At 40.3% G+C, this 23,596-nt stretch overlaps 1 protein-coding gene across 8 annotated transcripts in view; it reads right to left on the reverse strand.

Annotated features, from left to right (window-relative positions):
- LOC112114756 (ELAV-like protein 2) overlaps positions 1 to 23,596 on the reverse strand; it is a 72,626-nt gene that overhangs the window by 30,454 nt on the left and 18,576 nt on the right. For 7 of the 8 annotated variants that reach the window (XM_026646376.1, XM_026646373.1, XM_026646371.1 and 4 more), the window contains exon 3: positions 6,637 to 6,740. In XM_026646376.1, coding sequence (XP_026502161.1) covers positions 6,637 to 6,740 — 104 coding nt within the window. Of the gene's footprint in view, positions 1 to 6,636; positions 6,741 to 14,307; positions 14,311 to 23,596 lie in introns of all 8 variants that reach the window. The other variant, XM_026646370.1, reaches the window with a different exon arrangement.

Genomic DNA, 23,596 nt, shown 5'->3' on the forward strand with positions numbered 1-23,596 from the left:
CACAACTAACCAAGTATTGCTACTGAATGAAATGAAGTGCACACCATTAAGTTACATAGCAAACTATTTCAAAAGGTGTGCATACCTGTAGTATGTTCTTCATCTCAAGTCTCTCTTTACTATAGAATATGTTATTTCTTGGCACTCAGATGAGAAAGTATTCTACAATGGTTTGCCCATTTTAGTTTCAATGTTGCATTACGTTATCATTCATTGTTGGACAGTTAGTAAGTGATAATACCAAAGGAAATCTTCACAACACAACACAAGCATGGCCAAGAAATTTGGAAAGTTAACTTTCTGCCAACTTCTGCATGAATGACACTCCATTTTAAGCCTGAGGATTTTTTTTAATATATGCAAGAGCTATGTAAGAGTGGGAAGAAAACCTACAGATTTAATACTTTTGATTAAATATTTCTTAAATCTATATTCCCCTGACAGGTGATAATTACTCTTGTAAACACTTTAATAGTCAATCAAAAAAACGTTTCTTGTAGGAATCATGTGAGAAAAGAAATGTTTAACCAGCCTTTGCCCAGGTAGAAATCAATTGCTAACTTGCAAAGAAGGGCAGAGGTCTGGAAGCTGTATTTGCTGACAAATGCTGTACACAAAGAAGCGCTTCAAACTGTTCTACTTGCTACTCACCTAGGATTAAGAAAATACATGTCTCAATGACAATGGTGACCTCAGAAAATACCACGCCTAGTCTTGCATTTAAGTGAACTCTGCCATCCAATCCATCTCACACTAAATGGTTAACCTTTCAATGGTATCTTGCATTTTAGCCCCAATTCCACCTGAATTGGCATGATGGGGAAAAAAACCAACTACTGGTCCCAGGGGTATTTCTGTGGGAAAGAGGTTCCCCCCGACAAGGACATCATCCAGGGATCAACTTTGCCCACCCCCACATCCAAGGGGTTCACCTCCTCCAAGCAGTGACAAGGTTAAGTTGGATTAGCAATTACAAGGGCAGAAGTGTTCTTTCCCCTTTCCCATCCATGACACCTTAAACTACAGCCAGTTTCATTTTTGGCATCAGGGAGGAACGTTGCCTGCTCTAGGCCGGAAACACAGCTCTGTGACAATTCACTAGGGTGAAAGAATTACGTTGTCTGCACCCTGCTTCATAGACAGGGCCTCTCCTCAGACTTTTTCACCCTAGACAGTTTACCTCAGGGATCTTGCAATTTGGTACGCTCTTCTAGGTAAACATGAAGATAAACTGTTCTTCAGCTTCTACCTTGGATCTAACAAACCCAGTAGAAGAAGCCACTGTTTCTTGATTTTTTTTTCCTGAAATGGAAATTCTGTTCCTGCAGACCAAATCAATCCAAGACATAACTTTCCCCATCTTTATTTTGCACCTGAACAAGTCTATCAGTTTTGGTCCATTAATACCTTCTACTGGCATCTTTTCAAAACTAATCAGCTTACATCCCTGGAAGGAGTAATCTTTCCCAACCAAAGAGTGAATACATATAAGCAAGTGGAACCAAGTGAAGGGCTGAGAACGAGAGGAGGGACTATACTGATCAGCTCAATCAAAGAAGTTAAAGATTTCCAGCTAGCTCATTTTCTATTCAAAGGCAATAACTCACGCAGCATTAAAAAGGTTCCAATAGCAGTGTCTCCCAAAACTGACTCAAAGATCACAAAACACCTTCAATAACACACCAAATTACAATTTAATGATCAAACTGTACTATTAGATTCATCTAAGACCTCAAGCTGTGATAAAAGTCCACGTACTTCGTAAGATCTACAACTGTCAACTATTTGAGGCAGGGATTATCTTTTTGTTCTGTGTGTAGTGCCTAGCAGAGTAGGTCTCTGATCCTGGATTGGGGCCTCTAAATGTTACCACAGTACAAATGTAGATTTTTCCTATTGCCAAAGGTCAAATGAGTAATTAAAAACGAGGGCAGCATAACACAAATTTATAAGCTGCTGTGATTACCAGACTAGGTCTGAAAACATGATTGGATGAATGAAAAAAAAAAAAACAATGCAAAATATTTTGCAAGTATTTTAATAAAATCATTCCTACATTTTTTTTTAATGTTAGAGAGTTAATTGCATTTGTAAAAGTGGCAGCCTGATTTTGCACATGTTGCAGTATGAGCAAATTTTCAAGCACATCTTCTGCTTTAAGAAAACAGTGTTGGTAGACTCTCCTAAAGATTACAGTATTAATGGCGGTTAGTGCTAGAAGTGGGAATGGAAACCACAAGTTGCAGATGCCCAATCCCGTGCTCAATCCATAGTACCATGTAGTAGGTACACTACTCTCCGAAATGGACTACTTTCACTTTCATGGTGAAAGTTGACAAGTGTTGATCATTTCACCAGACCTACCTCCAGGTAGACAATTTCAGACAAAAAAAAGGGGGGGGGGGAGCTTTTGCAAGTATTAAATATTCAGCAAAAAGAGCTGCTATTTCCATCTGTTTCGCAAATTCAAACTAGCCCATCGTGTCACAATAGTGTGTCCAGCTCTAATCGCAGCCTTATTTATGGGAGTCAAACAATGAGGGATAGCCCCATCCTTTCCCTTTGAAGGAAGTGTGTAAAAACTAAGAGCTATTTCCTAGCTGATGTGGAAACCAGCGATAGCTCGAAGGACCAGTTTGTCTGGGCTTGCTAATTTTAGCCAACTCAAAGGTGTTGATAGTAAGAGTACGATATACTAACAGGAATGGGATGAAGTCTTGATCTGCCACAAATAACTCTGGTATAAAACTTTACAGGACTGCTATGGTCCTAGCTTGGCCACTGCTTAGAGAGAACTGGTTTAAGATGACAAACCTCACCCACATGTGAATTCTGTACCAACACAAGCCTCTTTAAGACTAAACTCCATATCAATATGTACAGTAGATACGGAGCCTCGGCTGATCTAGTGACTCAGAAATCAAGACATAAGCTGCTTATCTTTGGTTGTCTGTTCTCAGCCGCGAATCTCATACAACAGCAGGTCCCTGACAAAAATCTTATGGGATACCTACCACTTTCAAGGAGAGTTAAGCAAATGTCCAATGTAGGCAAGTCTTGTTAGGAGATTGATCATTAAATATCCTTAGTTTTAGAAGTGACTCTGGAAAGAAATCAAATTTCCATGACTAATCATATTGGAGAGCCTGTAGCAATTCACTAATACCCTTCTCGGAACACCAAAGAGTAGGTCAGGGAAGAAAAGATTCTTTTCCCCCTCAAGCCCAGACATATAGCTATCACAGAACTTTGCTGTCTCCGAAGACAGCTCAAACCTTGCAAATCAGCATCTGAGCCGACCTAGGATGCAGGACTTCCAACAGATCCTTATGAACGTACAACACTCCTTTCTTGAGGCGAAATGCTGCCCCTGCTCCCCATTATGTGAAATTCCCACTGAAGTCAAGAAGAATAGAATTCAGCCCTTAATGGGAAAGATATGAGCAGCACTCAGACAGTTTGCAAAACTAAGGGGAAAAGGAAAAGTTAATTTCAGTGCAACAGAAAGTCTCAACATTTTGGCCTACTGAGTTGGACTGTGTTTATAAAAACACCTAGAGACGCGCCTTACAAATTTCAAAGAAAAGATCTCAAGCTTAATGATCAAGCCTAAATGTTTTTGTTTCTCTTAACTTCAGTATCCAGTTGTTGGCTACTTTTACTCAATGCTACCATTTGTTTAATCTAGCAGATAGATTGTATTGTATGAATGAGGGTGGGGGATGAGATACCAGTGTTCCATTTACTGCGTTTTTGCTCTTTCCCTCCTGGTGGTATCTCCTTTTCCATTGCTCTTCACTTGTTTGCCCAATGACTATCTGCAAGGTGAATGAGGATTCCATATACATTAGGGCTGTCAAGCGATTAACAAAATTAAAACGGCCATTAATCCCTATTAATCACAATATTAAATAATAATAGAATACCATTTATTTAAATTTTTTTGGATATTTCCTATATTTTCAAATACAGGCTTGGGGCCCAGAGCTCCGGGCTGGGGCTTCATGCCATTAATGTGTTAAAATTAATGCATTAATTTTGTTTTCAGTCACAGGTGTTAACTGTGATCGACAGCCCTAATATACATACATACTGAAGGAACTTACTGTTAACAACCTTGGGGGATCATTTTGATTTTGGATGTCTGGCTTGTGTCACCACATGTAACATCCCCTTCTGACTTGCAACCCAGCGAGGCAGTAGCAAGACAGACAACAGCATTCTATGCAGAACTGTTTCACTGGGGCAAGAGGTGTGCCACAAACCCCCAAAAAATGCACATTTAAAAAGTTCACAACATTGTCACACCACAAAAAAAGAAGTTCCTTTACTTCAGGGACACAATCCAGATTACCAAAAAGGAAAAGATCTTTAAAAATTTGCAAATTCCTTGAGAAATTAGTCCCTTCCTCCCCCCACCTGTCTTTTTGATCAGTTCAAGAAAAATCCTTTCAAGAGTCAAAACCTCTGCTAGAGGAACAAAGTTATGTCTTTCATGCTAAAGCATTCCTCAGACACAAATACATGTGTTTAACAGGATACAGAACAGCAGCATTCAATAAACATTTGCAGATCACTATTCATTTTAATAAATCTTATAGGTTAGAGAATACATACCCTGCCTTTTCCACCTTTTCCCAAGGAACAATCTCTTTGCCTCAAAAACCTTTTTAAATGTCCCAGATTCACTTTTACATTTAAGCCCTTTCACAAGCAAACTGTGTGTCCAAAGGAACAAGTCTGACCTCAGTAAAGGGCAGAACCGGCTACATTTGGTAACCGAGCTCTGAAGTCACTAACTAAAGCATCATGGTCTCTAACCTGAATGATAGTGAGCTGGATGACAGTTGCTTTTAGACACTATACAAAGACTAGAAGATAGTCAGCAAATACAAGGATGAACAATATTTTACTGACACAAAATATCCTTGAGAGATGAAACACTTCCTGACAACGGGGGGAGGGATAGCTCAGTGGTTTGAGCATTGGCCTGCTAAACCCAGGGTTGTGAGTTCAATCCTTGAGGGGGCCACTTAGGGATCTGGGGCAAAAATCAGTACTTGGTCCTGCTATTGAATGCAGGGGGCTGGACTCGATGACCTTTCAAGGTCCCTTCCAGTTCTAGGAGATAGGATATCTCCATATATTAAAATATTAACTTATCCTGTTTAACTTGTATTCCTTGGCTTCTAAAGCCCAAATACTCAGAAGATTAGCATCCTTCTGACTGAAATAATTCTATAGAGACTGAGCAAGTTAGGACAGAAGCTTAAAGGCCTAGAAAATATGACCGATGAGGAAAGACTGAAAAAACTAGGGTTGTTTAGTATGGAGAAGAGAAGGAGTAAGGGGGACCTGATAACAGTCTTCAAGTACATAAAAGGCTATTATAAAGAGAAGGGTGAAACTGTTCTCCTTATCCACTGAGGAGAGGATAAGAAGCAATGGGCTCAAATTGCAGCAAGAGAGACTTAGGTTAGACATTAAGAAAAACTACCCTTCGAAGTTAAGCACTGGAACAGGTCACATAAGGAGTTTGTGGAATCTCAGTAATTGGAGGTTTTTAAGAGCAGATTAGAAAAACACCTGTCAAGGATAAAAATAGGTAATTTAGTCCTGCCTCAGTGCAGGGCACTGGACTAGATAACCTACTGAGGTCCTTCCCGGCCTACATTTCTAAGATTCTATGAACATAAGTGCTCAAGAGGAGCCCTTGAACTTTAGGAATAAAAGGACAGCTAGCCTCATTCTTCTTCATTCTTGCCCCTAAGCTCTGAAGGCAGACAAGTGCCACTATAAACTGGTTTAGGTGATAACACTCTGGGAGGGGAAGATTGCTCCTCAAGATTACAATTTTACAGTTCTGTAAAGAACAGAAGTATTGTGGCTTGGCTTGCTTGATAGTATTTGGGGCAAAAACTGAATCCAAAACACAACTGGAGGCTGGCTATGAGTTGTTGGACTCTTAGGGTATGTCTACACTGCAGTTAAAACCCATGGCTGGCCCATGACAGCTGACTTGGGCTAATGGGGCCCGGGCAAAGAGGATGTTTAGTTGCAGTGTCAACATTCAGGCTCAGGCTGGAGCCCAGGCTCTGGGACCTCGCAAGCCTGAGTCAGGTGGCACGGGCCAGCCGCAGGTGTCTAATAGCAGTGATAGGGTTTTTCATACTCCTCTGGCCTTATTCATTTCAGCACATTTTATTTTAAACAGGTTTTCCCAGGGACACACCAGTGAGAAAGACTTCATAAGCAATATACATATTGCACAGAGGAAAAAACAGGGAAGTGGTACAATCTCTCCAAACAACAAAACCTTCCAGAAATACAGTATGCATATATTCTAATGAGGGAAACCTCAAAATCATGCCATTATGAGGATCCATTTCTTGGGTAAAATGTAAACAGGCATACATCTGTCATGGAAACAATTTGGCACACAGTCTAAGTAACTTCTGTTCATGTTAATGCACTAAGGGCACTAGTTTATAAATATTAAAAAAACCATTAGTTGTGTTGCCCGTATCAGAAAGCCTAAGCCACAGGTGGAAAGGTAAGAGAACATACTGTGGTGATTAATGTCACAAAACAGACTTCAATCTGTATTTTCCTCAAGCTAGAATTAGCACCACGTACTTTTATTGTTTTGGTTTGAAGCCTCAATCCGTTCAGCGTGTTGATAGCCTTTTCAGCATCCTTGGGGTCAATGTAGTTCACAAAGCCATAACCCAAGCTCTGTCCTGATTTGAGAGAGAAAAAGAGAAGAGAAAAAAAAAGAAAAACAAACAGTTAGTTCTGCAGTACTAGAATAACTGAACTAAGATATTTAAGACATACACCAATATACTGCACAAAAATACCCTGTATACGAGAAAGGGCTGCCTGACATACTGATTATTCAATAGCTTACTGCTCCTATCAGTGTTCTCAGACAGCATTAATGTTTATAACTGGCTCTCCTACCTTCCCACCGACTGCCCTAAGTTTAGTGCTGAAATCACAATACCCAGTTTAATTAAGAATTTGAAACATTCTTAGGAGAAATATGATCAGACTGAGAGGCAGGAGGAAATGTAGGAGCTGCTATAAGGTTAAAAGATAAATTAATACTGTGAATTTTGACATATCACCAACTTTCTCCTACGCTCAATTATGGAACAGTGATGAAATTCTTTGATAGCATTTAAAAGAATAAATGTTTCAAATGGATTAATAATTAGAAAATCCCAAATTCTGAACAAAAACCAAATGACTTGCAAAGTTATAAAAGCAACCTTTTTATAAAGCTAACCTCTTCTTCAGATATTTACTTAGTGTATGAGCTGTAGGTCTTTAAACTGGTATTGCACCACTTCAAGACTCATTTTAACCTATGTTCAAGCTACTCTACTGCATATAACTGAGCATAAGCTAAGGGTATCTTCATAAAAATGTGTGACAATTAGTTTTCTTTGGCATCTACGATGACTATTACACATGGGAAAGATGGGCTTTTCCTGAATTTTCAATAAGTTTTGGTTCACTGAACAGCCTAGTACTAACAATTGGATTGTATCCCATTATGTAGCTGTACAGGAGGAATTACAGATTACAAACTTTTTGAAACTTCAAATCCTACAATATACCACCATGAAAGTTAGTTGCCAGGACTGTAGCCTTTTTACTAAAGATTTTATCTATATGCATGCACACAAGTAACTATGAACAAGAAAAACCTTAACTAGCTTATTTTTAACAAAAATGTAACAAATAAGCATATTTTTCATCTTTAAAGAGCTTCACGAACCTAATTTTTCAACAAAGCTGTAAGGTAGCAGTTTCATTTTAGAGATAGGGAAATGAGGGTTAGACATCAAGGTAAAATATTTGACCTTTGGATCCCTAAAATTAGGCACCTGGACTTACATGTAGACACCTCGGTGGTGGTGCTGTCAAAAGGTGCTGGGTACCCAGAAGGCCCACTGACACAGGATTAGCCAAAAATACGAAAATAGCATTCCACTTTAAAATATTCTAAGATTTCACTTGATAGCAATATGAACACCTTAGAGATTAATATCATATTAGCGTACACGTGTCTGTATACAATTGACCAAAGAGCAGCAAAACATTCATGGTTCCTTACAAAAATCCTAATCATTTCAATGGGACAACCAAAGAATACCCACACAATTTTTAGTGACTTTTCTAAGAAAAATTCTCATTCTTCATAGTGCAGTTTAACAATGGTCCATCCAGTTAGCATTCTACCAATCTTTAGAAAGCCAGTCTTTTTGACAGACACAGAATATCTCTGAATACAGCACACTTAGCATTCTAATAGGCTCCTAAACATATAGGCTTAACAGCTGAAGAGCACTGTCTGTATTAATACAAAAGGTATTCCTGAAAACTAATTTCTTACCAAAGTGTTAGTCAGCCTCAACCAAAATAAATAAATAAAAATCCAGCTATTGATTGCATGCAGTGATTTGTTTATACATACACACAACCATCCTCAAAAGCAGTATTTTGTTATGGCCTCTGAGCAAATGCCAAGGCTAAATGTGAGACTTCATGTACATTATATGTGGATTTTATCAGGGGGTGGAAGGAGGGTTGAAAAGTTGAATTTCTTCTGTACTGATTGAGTGGAAAAAGCTGTTACAGGGTCCTTCCTCCCTCCCACCACAAACACTGTTTGTGAAAGTGTGTATATGAAACTGACATTCCTATTTGGAGGGCCCTACCAAATTCAGTCCATTCTGGTAAGTTTCACGGTCACAGGATTTTAAAAATCTGAAATTTGACACTAACTGCAGGTGTCCCAACCCAAAAGGGGGTCGTGGGCATGTGGGGAGCTTGCGGTATTGCCGCCATTACTTCTGCACTGCGGCTGGCCGCAGCACTGCCTTTAGAGCTAGGTGGCCGAAGAGCGGCAGCTGCTAGCCAGGCACCCAGGTCTGAAAGCAGCACCACCCCCAGCCGCAGCGCAGAAGTCAAGATATGATACTGCCATCCTGCTACCCTGCCTTCCACACTGCGGCTTGCGGTGGCGCTTCCTTCAGAACTGGTCTCCCAGCCATCAATTGTGGAGCTTCCTACAACCAGGAGGGGTTCCCAGAGGTGGCTCTGACCTGGCCCCAGGAGCAACCTGTCTTGGGGGAAAAGGAAGTCCCATCCCTCCCCAGCCTGGCCAAAGCTAGCAGCTGGATCCCCCACAGTAGGAGTCCCCAGCTGAGGTGCCACCACCTCCAAGTCCAGCGTTCGGGGTTAAAAAGGCCTTGGGTTGGCTGTCCGTGTTCGTGGGGGGTTGGCCACGGAGCCCTGGGCTGTTGCCCATGGCACCCACCCATAAGGCCAGCCCTGTCTCCCCCCTCCCCCCAAGTAATGACCCCCCATACCATGCCACCCTCACTTTTGCCGTGACACTGCCTTCAGAGCTGGATGGCTGGAGAGAGGGGGTCCAGCTCTGAAGGCAGCACAGAAGTAAGGGCGACAATACCACAACTCTCCCCCCTCCACACACACACACACGCCAGAGTTCACAGTCCGGGATGTGTTTTTCATGGCCGTGAATTTGGTAGGGCTCTACCTATTTGTATTACTGTAGCACCTAGAGGCCAAAGGAATGTCGCTGAGCTAGACTGTTGAAACAAGGAGCAAGAAAAGCCATCCCTCACCCAGAGAGGATTTTTTAGAAACAAGTAGGTGAAACAGACAAATGTCGGATGAGGTACCAGTAGGCCGGATACATTCTACATAAACAAACTAAGTCTCATTTCTCCATCTGCCTAGCCACAGAGTGGCTTAGACTATTGGGACAGGCATGTGAACAGATAATATAGAGTAGGTCTTGATACAGAGGACTGTACACTAAATGAACTTCAAAAGGTATGGTGGGGGCTGATTAGAAAGGATGGTGCGAAGCTGTGGTCCAGCTAATGCAATTCTAATTAGATAAGTGAATGAAAAAATAGTATTGTGAGGTTCTAACCTTCCATATAAAAATTTTCAGCTTACAAATTTAATTGCTACCCCCACAAACTTGAGATCTTATAGACAAGCCATGTAGAAAACAGATCCGTTGATTACTACTATGTAAAAATGAATCACTCTTTCCAGGTTCTTACCCACGAAAGCTTATGCTCCCAATACTTCTGTTAGTCTTAAAGGTGCCACAGGACTGTCTGTTGCTCTTTCCAGTTTGTGTATGTATAAGTCAGCAGCTTGCCAGCTTGAATGTGTGCAACAACCACATTTCGAAATAAAGGTAATACACTCAAGTTCAATATGCATCACACCAAAGAGTCCTTCACACCAGCTATGCTTGTCCAATTCATACTGACATAGTGTTACCCTCAAGGCAGCTTTGCTATGATGAATTGCAGCTGATCCTAACTCAAAAACTGACCTAATATCAAGAAGGCTGCTGTCCATAACAACCAATTCATTCCAAAACCCATCTGATAACTAAAAATAACCACCACACAGAGTTCATACAGTAGCCACTGCCAAAGAAGAATATTTAGTATTTAGACTCCCTCTCCTTGAGAGACTATTTATTGCATGCTACTCTCATATAGTATCATAATATAAGTGAAATTCCCTAGTCAGTGATTATAACAGACAGAGCCAGACCTCTGCTTACAACCTTCAGGAATGTTAGAAAGGAGGAGGCGAGGAACTGTTCGTGTGCCCTCCAAAAGTGGGAGAATTTTGGACACTTAAAAAAAAAGACAGCTTAACTTATTTTTAAACTGGCTGAAAAGATGGGATACTCAGAATGGGAGGGAGGGAGGAAATACTGTAGAAAATGAAAGTGAGCACATCCAACACTCTTTCAGGATTTTAAGGAACCCCTGAGAAGTGAAATACTTTTACTGTTACTTCGACAGGTTCATACTTCTATTAAATAGTGTCTAAACAAATGACAAGATTTTTCTATTAAACCTTTTAATAAAGGAAAATATACCTAATGTAATCAATTTGTTCTTTATTAAGAACAAGACAGTGAAAAGCAATGTATAAGCATTAATGAGTTTGCAGAACTACAGTCTAATTCCAAAAATAATCTTATCCAACAAAAAGGAAAAGCAAACAACCAACATACAGACAGGAATAACCATGCAAATGGATAACCACAAAAGAGTTACGCAATTACAAAATCAAGCTGTGCACAAATAAGCTGGTTAGCAAAAAAGTGAACAGTATGTGAAACCAGCAGTGAAAAAAATATATCTGAAACTGGAACCTGTAATATACACGTTGTTACCTAATGCCTCTCCCAAGTATAGCTAGGTTGGGCGTTCCAATGGCAAGTTTTACTTAGTACCGTAATCCAAATAATACAAAGTGCTTTCCACACCAAAGTGGAAGGACCACAGAGGAGCAGGTTTGGCTCTGTTCACATGGCAAAAGACAACCATGAGATTGCTTCCGGATGTCAAGTATCTCTCTAGAACTTCAAAACTGTTTTGTAAGTGTTTACTATTCATACTTCCATTAAAATAAAACTTCTGCAGAATACTGAAACTCAGAGGCCTAAAGCAAAATTAACGTGCACCAAATAAGGCAAGCCATAGCCAACATGGTTAGTCAAAGAGCAAACAATCAGTAAAAATCACCTTATTCACAGCCAGAACCACCATTTAACAGTGTGATTTTTACAGATACGAAACCCGGAGGGAGGGCTCCAGACCACTAAATATTCCAACTAAACCAGATTCACAGGAGTGGGTGCTATATTTATGGTGGCCTCAGAAGGCGATATCCACCAAGCTCTGTTCATCAGCTCATGATCACTTGTAGGAAGAACTACGTCACCCATCTGAAGTGCAAGCCTCCAAAGGGCAAGAGATACGTGGAGCTCATAGAGCCCTCACTCTCTGGACAGATGAGGAAGCGACATGCTCCTGGTGTCAAGCGTCATATGGCGGAATAATATCTGGATCTTCACCCCTCTGCCACTCCCATCATCACCTGGAGAAGTTCTTACCAGTGGAGTCTTAAAGGAGTAGCGTCAGAAGACTCACTTGCTTATGCATGTTTTATACTCCCTCTTCTATTTCCAGGAGCATGGATGCCAATTTCTCTGTCAGCCACTTGGCTCTTCCAAGAGTTATCAGCAGCATATAACAGAGGCACCTAAAAACACCTCAGTTCCATGTTGTTTGTGGTCAATCTGGATACAGAGGGAGGCAGTCTAAGGAATCCGTTACAAAGGCTGCTGCCAAAGACATCTTGTGCAGAAATGACTTCAGTTATTAGGTTCTTACTGACAGGTCCTTAGACAGTGAAACCATCCTGGTTAGAGGGTCAGATGTGAAGGACTGGCCTCAAAGGCCTACGAAGCTGCCTCACTTGCGGTAAAGTGGTTCATTCTACTCTCTGGTCACTCAGATCTTCAGGAAAAACTTCATTAAGTAGAGGACTTAAGACTTTTCTGCACAACAACTATGCAGTAACTTGGAAAAGATGATCCTCAACTAGCTGCAGATGTAGGCTATGCAAAGTAAGCAAAGCCACTATGAAACTCCCACAATCCAAGATCCCAGTGGTTTCTATCCCAAGAGAGAAAGGAGCTGAATTTCTAACCAAGTACCTTGCTGCATACTGAAGTTATATGTTACCATACAGATCTATTTGCCAGAGTCAAAATGTCACTTGTGCCCACCTCTTCCCATGTCCTTATGTGTAAAATCAAAGTCTTATGTAATGCTGTAATGTAATGTAATGCTGGCAAAAAAGGGGGATGCTTGCCTAACCTTCAATTTCTCAAACTACTGAGAATGAACATAACCGGAAGTTATGAGTGTTATTACTAGCCATGTGAGATAGTCTACTAATGGGTGATTTGGAACTCTTTTCCTTGAGTGACTGACAGATACAACTAAGGGCTTTTCTTTTTAAATGTATAGCACCATATACAAGATACCAACTCAGATTCTTTTCATTTTTAACCTTACACTGCAGTTATGTTTTCATATTTGATTTACAGCTGTAACTCTGACAAATGGAGTAACTGGTTATAACTACAAGCACCATACTACTTGATAGCAAGTGCTTGTGGTTTGCAGGACCACTGTAAAAATACTTTAAAAACTCGTGCTTTTAAAATGACCTTGAGGGCAGGGTAAAAAAAAAAAAAAAAAAAAAAAAGTCCCTTCAAAGTTGTCAAAATTTTGAAGTTTCAAGCAGCTCCAATTCCAGATTTGGCATCATACATACAGTATAAACACTTCATAATCAAAAGTTCAGTTAAAACAAGGAATTTTTTTTTTGAGCCAGCTGCTTGAAGGTTATGCTTCTCTTCCCCCACCTCTCAAAGGAAATTACTTGCTTAAGATCTCATAGAACTTTCCCAAATCAACCAAATAGGTAAGTTTCAGAGAGATTCAGTATCTATTGAGCCAGATTAAGTTGACTGCCTGTATAAAACAGAGAGACTTAAGTTCCAGCAGACAGTAATGCTTTTGAAGCATTATGGCTAGTATTTACAGATATTTGTCACTTCCCTAAGAGAGAAAAGTCAAGAGTTACAAGTGTTTACAGTGAGATGGTTTATGAAGTATGGCAATCTCGCTCTGAACTTTAACAGTCCACAATTCTGTGATAAACCTACACAGGTTACTGAAATCAGGAAGTCGTATCTCGCCCAATGCACACCATTCAGCTGCGGAGAAAGAGCAGTACAGCCCTGTATGCGACCTACAGTGTATATTGCTGACTAAAGCACAAGATCACAGACAGCTGGCTGGGTTTACTCAAATTGGTGCCACTTCTGCACAGTAGGATGCTTTTTCCTCTGCAGCTGCTGATACCCAACAGACATTCTGTTTTAGGGATGGAGAAAAGCAGATAGCCAGAACTAGGTGCCTCTTAAGCCAACCAACTACTGATTTGGTCCCTTTGCATTTTGAGTGTTTAATCTTCAAAATAAAAGGGTCACAAATCTGCATCCTTGTGAAGTGAGGCAAAGACTTAAACTACTCTCATGCTGAAGTGGTCCCTCTGCATCAGGGTTCAGACAGATGGGAGCAGCAGTGCGCAGGAGATCTGTTCATTGTGCCAATGTCATACTTATTCAGTTTGCTGCCTGTCGGCATGGGACTTTTCATGCACTCTAGGTGACTTGCATATTTTAAAAAAGACTTAAGAAAAGCCTATTCACTTGGGATTTTTTTTATTTTCAATTGTAGGTGCACATTTACGCGTATAATAGCGGTTATAAATAAAACTATCAGATATGAGTATGTGCAGTGGCAAACATCCATGAGATTCATTTTGCCATTTAAAAAAACCTAATCATATAGGGACCAACAGCACCTTCTGTGTTTTGGTAAGCACTTGTCACTTGGCATGAGTAAGGAGTCTCATTGCTTTCAGTAAGACCACTCACCTAAGGAAGTGCTTCCTCATCTTAAATAAGGGCTGTACAGCAAGCCATTAGAGACTCAGTCCCCAAGGAATGTCAAATTGCACTGCAACCTTTCAATTATGTAACTTCCATCTGGGAGCAATATACATATAACTTTACAAGTGATCAAACTAAATCCTTATACAACATAAGGAGAGGGAGTTCCTGCATTAGAGAGGGAAAGGGTCATTGTGGGTAGAGAAGAAATCTGACTCTTCCCCGGTTCGTCTTCCTTAGAAATGGAAAACCCACCCATACACAGAACTCTGAGCAGAAAGCTATTCTACAGCAATACATCTACCTTATTTTTTAAGAGGGCCTTATTTTTAAGGTGGGGCACTATGAAAGTTAGATGTTTTTTGTTCTCTGGGCCATGGTCTGTTAACTAAAACCTGGGAGAAGATTCATCTAACTTAAAAATGGAAAGCCCTAATGGCGAGGGGATCAGCAGAAAGACCTTCCACTGCACACAGAAGTGTGTCACTGAATTTAGAGAATCTAAGCGATGACTCCTAAGATTTGGCCTCTTCACCAACTACCATGAAACCAAAGGGCAGAGACTCAATCTGTCTTGCCTGGGAGGGAAATACACACGGATGTTCAACACCCCGGCCTCTGTTAGTCAAAGGCTGTATCAGCAGCAGCAACGGTTGTAACTGAGGAATTTGGACAAAATCAGCCAGACACTGAGTATCAAGTGATCTTTGATAGCAGCGCAGTGATGTCAGAGGGCTGAACTTAGAAATACCAGAATCGGTTTTGCTACGACGACATGTGGGAAAGCCAGTATTTGTTGTGACCTTCACGGAGGCCAATTAGGATTCCACTATAATGAAGGCTGAAACAAAGCAGAGTAATTCTACCCAGTGCAGTGAAACAGCATCCAATATATCCATTTAAGATTCGAGCAGACTTTAAATCATTTCCCACCTTGAGGGCTCATTTTAATTAATTACATTTTCACCATGTTTTATGGAACTAGTATTTATGACAGCCCATCTCAAGCACAAGCAGCTGAGATGTACTTTATAGAAGGGGCAGGTTAAAGTCGGGGGCGGGGGGAGGGAGAGAACACTGGGACTTGATTCTGTAGCCACAGACAGACAGAAGTGGGCCCTTGCTAAGTATTTAGCCTCAGAAAGATGAGGAACCTTAAAACTTCTTATGACTCCAAGGGGAGAATCCCGACATAAGGCTATTCATGTTTGCACAAAAGAGCCGATTTGTTTATGCTTTGAAATTGCTACTTCCGGTTTCATTGAGCCCACCCTATCACCTGACTAAAAAGGACCATTTTAATTTAATGTTGCCAAGGTATTTTTGATATTTCACTCAAAGCTTGAAAGTGGGGGGGGGAGGAAGGGAGGGGGAAAATCATTTGAGAAATTGATTTAGCAGAGTCAGATTGCATTTTTTAAAAAGCTATCACACAGCTATCTACTGAATAACGACCCATGAAAAGCCTATGCACATCAACCAAGTCAGCAGTTTAATCAAAAAAGGGGAGGATAAAGAATAGACAGTACTTAATGTTTCGGAAGTAGGAAGAAGACAGTGCAGTTTTTGCCCATGTCAGTAAGCAGCTGCAAATTAAGAACCAGTAACTTGGCTTATGGTACATAAACAACCGAAGAGTGGAGGGCTGGTGCTGTGGAAGGTATAATAATAATAATATTCAGCCTTGCGGTAACGTGCATTTGCAAGGGATCCACTATTCCACCTTGAGTGTGTAATGTGAAGGGTTTTTCTCCTTTTAAATCATGCAAGTCCGATTCTGTAGTTATGAAGAGAAATCCCCCAAATGAACTAGTTTTATCATGGCAAAGTTGTCTCATAAATGCTGATTATAAAGGAAACCTATTTAAGTACTGCAGACATGGCTACTGGAGACTCACAAGCCCTCCAGTAACCAATGGGGGAGGTTTCCCAGGGAGATGCCATCCACAGAGCAGTTTAGTAGTCAATGGTACAGGTGACACAAAGGAAGCATGTTGTCCATTCTTAAAATTCTCCCATTTAAACTAGAAGCAATATAGCTGAAGGTAGAATAAAGCATCGTGAACAGACAACAGCAAGCCATTTTCCTTTTCTCTTCTAGGGACAGAACTTAAAAGTTTTTCTATATAAATAATGGGACTCTAGGGAAGATCTCTACAAACTTAAACGTTAAATGATTCTTTGGCTGCTTTTGGCAAAAACTGCTTTCCCTGCTGGGGGTGACAGCTACATTGCTCTTGTAGATGCCATGCACCTTTTAATTATTTTTTTGAAAAGCTGGTAAAATAAAAAATGCTAGGCCCAGCCAGGGTGTTTTTTTTGGGGGGGGGGGGAGAAGAGAAGAGTGGAGGTGGGTTCATTTAAAAAAAAATTTAAAAACTCCCACATACCTGAAAGTGAGGAAATGAAGTAAACAGTTGTAAGATATATTTTCCTCATTGTTTAGCAACACCCAGATTTTATATGTTCGGCCCCAGCTAAATAAATCAGCAGAATGGTAACTGAAAACAAAATGTACTATTACACTGAACCGCACATGTATAGGACGCTCAGCTTTTACACCACCTAAGGCGGCGTTTCTCAAGTGCGGCCACCAGGGGCTTTTCTGGCATCCACAGCCTCCTGGGCTGTTTTTTTTGTGTGTGTGTGTGTGGGGGGGGGAGCCCCTCCCTGTTGCTCCTGGATGCACCGCCTTGGTGTTGATTGCTGGGGCTGCCTGCAATGGTTGGGCCCTGCCCCCCCGGAGACACCTGGGGCACAATGCTGGAGGACTAAGCAGCCGGTGAGATCCCCACGTTCCCAGGGTGGTGGGGTTCAGGCTTCAGCCCCGGGGTGGCAGGGCAGCAGGCTCTGGCCACAGGGCTTTGGGCTCCAGCACCCCAGTGCCTTCCCCCCACCCACCCCCATTGCCCTTGGCCTCCCCATCCAGGGCTTAATTTGTCCCTAGGCTTGACAGGACTGAGTAAATCTACTGTGAAAAGTGACTTTTATGCTTGTTAATATCACTTTTCACAACAGACTTACTAGCTAGCAATAAATAAATTACAATGATTTGGATGTGTATAGGTGCATATTTATTTGTTTATCCTAAAGCTAACTAAGTATTTTAGGAAGAAGTGTGAGAGCAGCCATCAGCAAGAGTTGGTGGCCGCACGCAGAGGCCAGCAAAAAATTTGTCCCGAGAACCCCTGATCTAAGGCATTTTCTGAATTACTGAGTGCTTGAAAGCAATTACTAACCAACTCACTTCACTTGACCATGGTTTATTTCTTCAGCAAAATGTTCCTGTGAAATGGGGGTGGGGAGGAAGACAATTTCAATTTATTACCATCTCATTACCCAAAGTGTTTAAAGCTTACAGAAAAAAGTAAAGATAGTATTCTTTTCAGGGTATTCATCTAAATATATTAGCCTCTAAAAGAGCCTTCATGCCACCTTTCTAAAACCTAGAAAATCTTTTCTTGAACCAAGGTATGTACTTACACTGGCCCGCACAGAACAAGCGCATCAGACAGACAACACCTACCTTAACATTGTGACTACTTCGTTTTCTAGAGTCTCCATCTGCCATTGTAAGATTGTCCCTATTATACATTTGCTAGAGTTTTGTCCTGTCAAGTTTTAAGTGTGCAAATCAACAGGGCACTGATTCCCTTGGGAGTTTATCCAATATATCTTACCTGAAGTTTTTTTCTCTGATATTCTCTCAATTCATACTAAATCCCAATTAACCCCTTTTAACTAAGCTGAATGCCACCTTTTCCATGGTTATTTATGTGCAAGTTTAATGGGCTCCTACAATTATATTTTAGAAACTCAAAATCAATAGTGTTTGCACCCTTCAAAATATCTGCAGGGTACTGCCCTCCCTTAGACCTCTACCCGCACTGATTCAGCCACTGATCAGCCCTTGGCATTTTTAAGCCACTGTATTCATGCAGACCTGTTCTAAGAGTTTCTAACCACCACTCATTTAAACCAGCACCTGTTGCTGCCACAAGCAGTAATACACAATGGGAGATTAAGAAAGTGGCACTGTAGCCAAGGCCAAAATCACTTGGACATGCTATACATATTTTGCTATTGAACTCTTCTTGAAAGAGAATCTCACCAGCCCCCTATCATTTTTATTGCTCATCTCTAAACTCCCTCCAATTTGTCAGGTTTTCCAGAAATGCAGTGCCCAGAACTTAACTCATTATGTCAGGGAAGCCACAACCCAACTGACTAGACAAATCCTACTCGTAAACCACTAACACTGAACAGGGCTGTCCCCACCCCCAGCCATATTGCACAGCAAACTGATGTCAACCATCTCCCGAGAGAGAGATTTGCAGGTTTCTTCACATAGAATCTGTTTCATAATGTCTCCTGCCAGGTGTTCCACTCCCCAGATGTAAATTTCTATTTTTTGCCTCTGATCTCATACCTATATTGGGATACATCTGACCCAATTTCTTCAGAGCAAGAGCACTTCAATGGGACCGTTAAGAATTCCCTGTAAGCTGCTACAGCAGATAAAGATGAGTGGCTGTGTGGTTATATATGTGCATACACACACACACACACACACACACACACACACACACACACACTTCTTGATATAGAAATTTGTCTTGCCTGTCAATTTTTCTTCTAAGACATGTCCACAGACCTTTATGGAAGGGTTGGATCCCTTCCTTGTAGTTTTTTGAGACAACTAGAACCATCAACCAGTGGCTGATCATGCAAGTAGATGTTCTAAAGCTAAGATTATTAACATAGCTACCATGTAACGTACCCACTAAATAGCTTCACACATACACACAGCTGAAAAAAGGATAGTTTAGGGATATGGTATATTGGTTTTCAAAGACCCAGAGTGATACAAAGAGCTTCAGGTCAGTGGCTATTTCTTTCTTGAATAAAAGAAAATTAACAAGAAAGTCTACCCTTTACTGGCACATCCACTGAACTCTTAACCGCATGGGAAACAGTCAGCCGCAATAGAGTATAAAACCACCCTTATTTTTATATATTATTTACAAACAATGAGTGGAAAGAAAGAGACTGGGCTATGACTGAGGGAAAATTAAGTAAAGAGGTATGCAATTACCACAGGATGGAGTACCCTTCTGCCAAAAGACATGAGCCCAGGAAAGTCCAGTTTATAAATGCATGATGAAGGTGTATGTTGGATCAGGGAGCTGCTGTACACAGTTCTGTTACTGAACATGTTTCAACCCAAGAACTAGCAGTTACTTGGAAGAAATATACCTAGAGGTCTTCCAAGGCATTTTATTCTCTACAGTCAGAATGTGTCATTTCCGACCCAGGTAAAGATCATGTTTCCATGAACTCTCTGCCCCCTATATCTGGATCAAATGCATAGGCCTAAGCATGTGTGTGAATTGCAGTATGTGTTGGTATAAATTTGATGGCTATGTTTAAGTACCATTTCTCTTTATTGCATCTTGAGAGAGAGGTCTGAAAGAAGGACAAATAAGTTAAAGCTTTAAGTGGGGCATCTGAAATAGTCTGGGATAGACTAATGTTTTCCACTGCTTTGACAAAGCATGCTACGTGAAGGGGATGTGACTGCAAACGTCTCTTGTCAAATCCATTCTGGAAACGGATGTCTGTCGAGTTCTACAAAGGAATTTCCTACACAAGGACTGAACAGTTTACATTTTGGAATTCATTAAGAAGAATCATCATTTAGCTACACTGAGTAATTAGCTCATGTTATGTCTAATCTGGAATTTCTAAACATTTCTATAAGACATACAAACCAAACAATTGAAAATTTAAGGTTACCACTTATTTCCTGAAAATCAGAAGGGGAAAAAAAAAAAGCTAAAAAAATTCAAATTGTTATAATTAACCAAGCTTTTAACCCCCTTTTTAAAAAGTATTTCGGTATTTTAAAAGCACAACTTTTTACTACACAAAAGTAAAGTAATGGCTTATGATTTTAAACTAGTTGCATGGTAGATTTGATTTAATACTTTCCTTTCGGGACTTGATTTCAGGATTTGATTTCTCCTAAAAGAGTTTGTGATCTCATTAACAGATAAAGCCTGTAGGAGAAGCAGGTCCGTCCTTTGGTGTTATCAGTGTCATCAATTCTTATAAGTAGGGTGACCAGATGTCCCGATTTTATAGGAACAGTCGGGATTTGGTTTTTTTTGTTTGTTTGTTTTTTTAAATGGGCTCCTATTATTCCCCACTCCATCCAGATTTTTCACACTTGCTATCTGGTCACTCTACTTATAAGAGACAGAATCCACAATGTCATTCCATTACAATGAGTTAAGACACTAACGGTCTTAAAAATGAAGTGAATTTTGTAGACGTTTTATTAATTTTAACTGTGTTCAAATACTGTACAGGTCCAGCTTCTAGAAGTGGATAGCTAACAAAAGACTGTCTGTTCTGGCATTGAGGAGGAGGAGGAGGGGAGAGGAAGAAAGTGTGACCTAACACACACACACACACACACACACACACACACACACACACACACACACACACACACACCTTTTATAGTGAAGCAACTCCAAAAAACCTATGCATCTAGAACCACCTTGTTTAATAACCAGACCAAAAAAAACTCATTATCTATTTAAAAACCTTACTTCTAACTTGAAGTAAAAGATTAGACCATTTCAGTAAAAACAAACATTCTGAAGACTGAAAAAATGAGAATATTCAAACTAATGAAACAAAACTAAAAAAAAAAAAATCACTATAGAACAAGATCAGCAAGAACTGAACCTAAAAAGCCTTTAAAAAAAAAAATGGAATTAAAAAAAATGATTAAATTTGGGGAGTTATTTTAAATTTTAATTTTTTTTTTTTTATTTTTAAAATTAAATTTTTTTTTTTTTTTTTAAATAGAGAATGAAAAAGCAGGAAGTCTAGGTCTGAAAAGCTGGAGTTTTTAGTTATAAAGAGAAGCAGCAAGTCTCAAATCAGTTAGAACACGGCTGCTTTTCCTCTAGCTTTGCAAGTTGTCTTTTCCAATAGAATTACTCCTTGAAGACCTGCCAGCCAGTCCCTGATTGAAGGCAGATATTCTGATCTCCAGTGAATATTAATGCATCTTTTTGCCATCAGTTATGCAATGTTTATTTTACATTGAAAATTTTACTTTTAATAAATATCAAGAAAAGCGAAGCAATTTGGAGCCAATGCTATTTTCCAGATAAAATACCGTGAGAAGGACAAGCCAAGAGCATATGAAGGCAAGCTACTACGTATAGTTTTGCATTTCTCTCAATACAGCATTAAAACCTTTAAAATAAAGTGTCAAAATATGAAAGTCTTCACAGTTAAGGATTCAACACTGACCTTGACTCTGTCCCCTCAGCTTTGCTTATGGTACACATATTGGTGAAAGAGCCACACTAATTGCAAAAAGACATTTACACAAAAACAGGACAGACATATAGTAATAGGGCTTTTTTTTTTTTAGCTGTAAGATTCTCTTGCTTACACTCATCTTTTGATCTAGGTCATCCATCAGGAGATCTCAGGCATGCCCTGTGCTAGGTATTAGGGAATTGTGGCCTGTATCTTCAAGGTGCACTTGGTAAAAACTTGACTGCTGGCTTCTGTGTGAAATGGTGTGCTCTCTGACCAGTATTCAGAGGGTGAATGGGTGGCATTAGGTAGGACAGATGGAGGATATCTGCCATGCAAGCCAAGGACTCTCCCGTTTTTTGTGTACCAGTCAGAAGGCTTTTCACTGGAAAAGAGTCTGTCACTCACAGCTCAAGTGACATAGTATTTGTGGGGCAAAGTTAAAGGTTGGGTGTGAAATTCCAGTGTTTACAATCTGATTTCACAAGAGGTTTACCCAAAAAGTGTTCATTTCCGGACTCAAATTTTATTTTATAAAACTTAAATGCTCTCATGCAGATATCAGCTCTCCATAGGCACCAGTGAGTGGTCATATGCGGCTGCTAGCTCACTGTTTTCACCTAGGACAGGTGAAAAGTCTTCTGTGGAAACTGTTTTGATGGACAGTGTGTGGCATTTGAATTATTTCAAGCAGTTTGCTGCTCCCTGTCAAGGAGTTGGTCTTGTTTATATGCACTATTCATGCAGCACCACAGAAACTCATTATCCTAATTTTAGTTATGTTGAAATTAATACTGTCCTGGCTCCCATGCAGTCTAGAAGAGTTTAGACTTCTGGCGTGGATTAATCCCGTGCTGGGATTGAAGTGAGCAAAGATTGAGAATATTCTGTCCTAGTCTAGTTCCTTATGGACCTTGACTACATAGTGAAACAAATCAAAAGCAGTTCATTCCACTTTGGAAGTCTGGCTAAAGCACATCTGACTTCACATATCCAAATAAAAAACTGGCAGTGTGGCATGCACACTTAAGACACTACTCTCCAACCTTAATTACTACCCCCTTCCTTTCCCACACAGACAGTAAGTCTTTCTATGCTTTCCCAGTCATCTCACCCAGCCTTCAACAAGCCCACCGAGTTTCCACTGAAAAATAAAATGGGAGTCATTTGCCACCCCAACGAAGTCTTCTTTTAATTTAATAATGCCCCTTTTAACAAGCTCAACTGTCTGCTGCTAATAATTTATACAGTTGTTAGAGCCAGCAATCATATCCTGAAGTCTATTATAATCACTCAAGTACATTTAAAGTAGTGGGTTCAGACACTCAAACTTCGTTTTTAACCCCATATGGTTTTCACCTCAGATATTTTGTTTCTAGCCTTCACCACTTTTGTTATGGTGCTGAAACTAACATTAGCCAGTTATGTCCACTAGATGCATAACTATTTGGGATATGAGCAGTTAGGCTGTGTAACCCCACAGCCAAGTTAATTTAGGTTCTTGCTAACACCTAAGACAGCTCTGTTAACGTACAAGGAGGAATAAAGTCTAGCTCACTCAGCCACGTTAGCTATGCAGTGCAAATAGTCAAAAGCAGAAAAGCATTTAATAAAGTCAGATACATACACAGAATACACAAAAGAAGTAGATACACTGAATGAAGCTATGCCATTTTTACATTTCAGATTAGAACCACACCATTTCTATCCAAACCCAGGGCAAAATGTGCATCTCCTGTGAGAAAATAAAATGACATAAGAACTTAAGAACGGCCGTACTGGGTCAGACCAAAGGTCCATCCAGCCCAGTATCCTGTCTACCGACAGTGGCCAATGCCAGGTGCCCCAGAGGAAGTG

This window comes from Terrapene carolina, unplaced genomic scaffold, assembly GCF_002925995.2.
Source record: "Terrapene carolina triunguis isolate 2854851 unplaced genomic scaffold, T_m_triunguis-2.0 Scaffold35022, whole genome shotgun sequence".
Lineage (NCBI taxonomy): Eukaryota > Metazoa > Chordata > Testudines > Emydidae > Terrapene > Terrapene triunguis.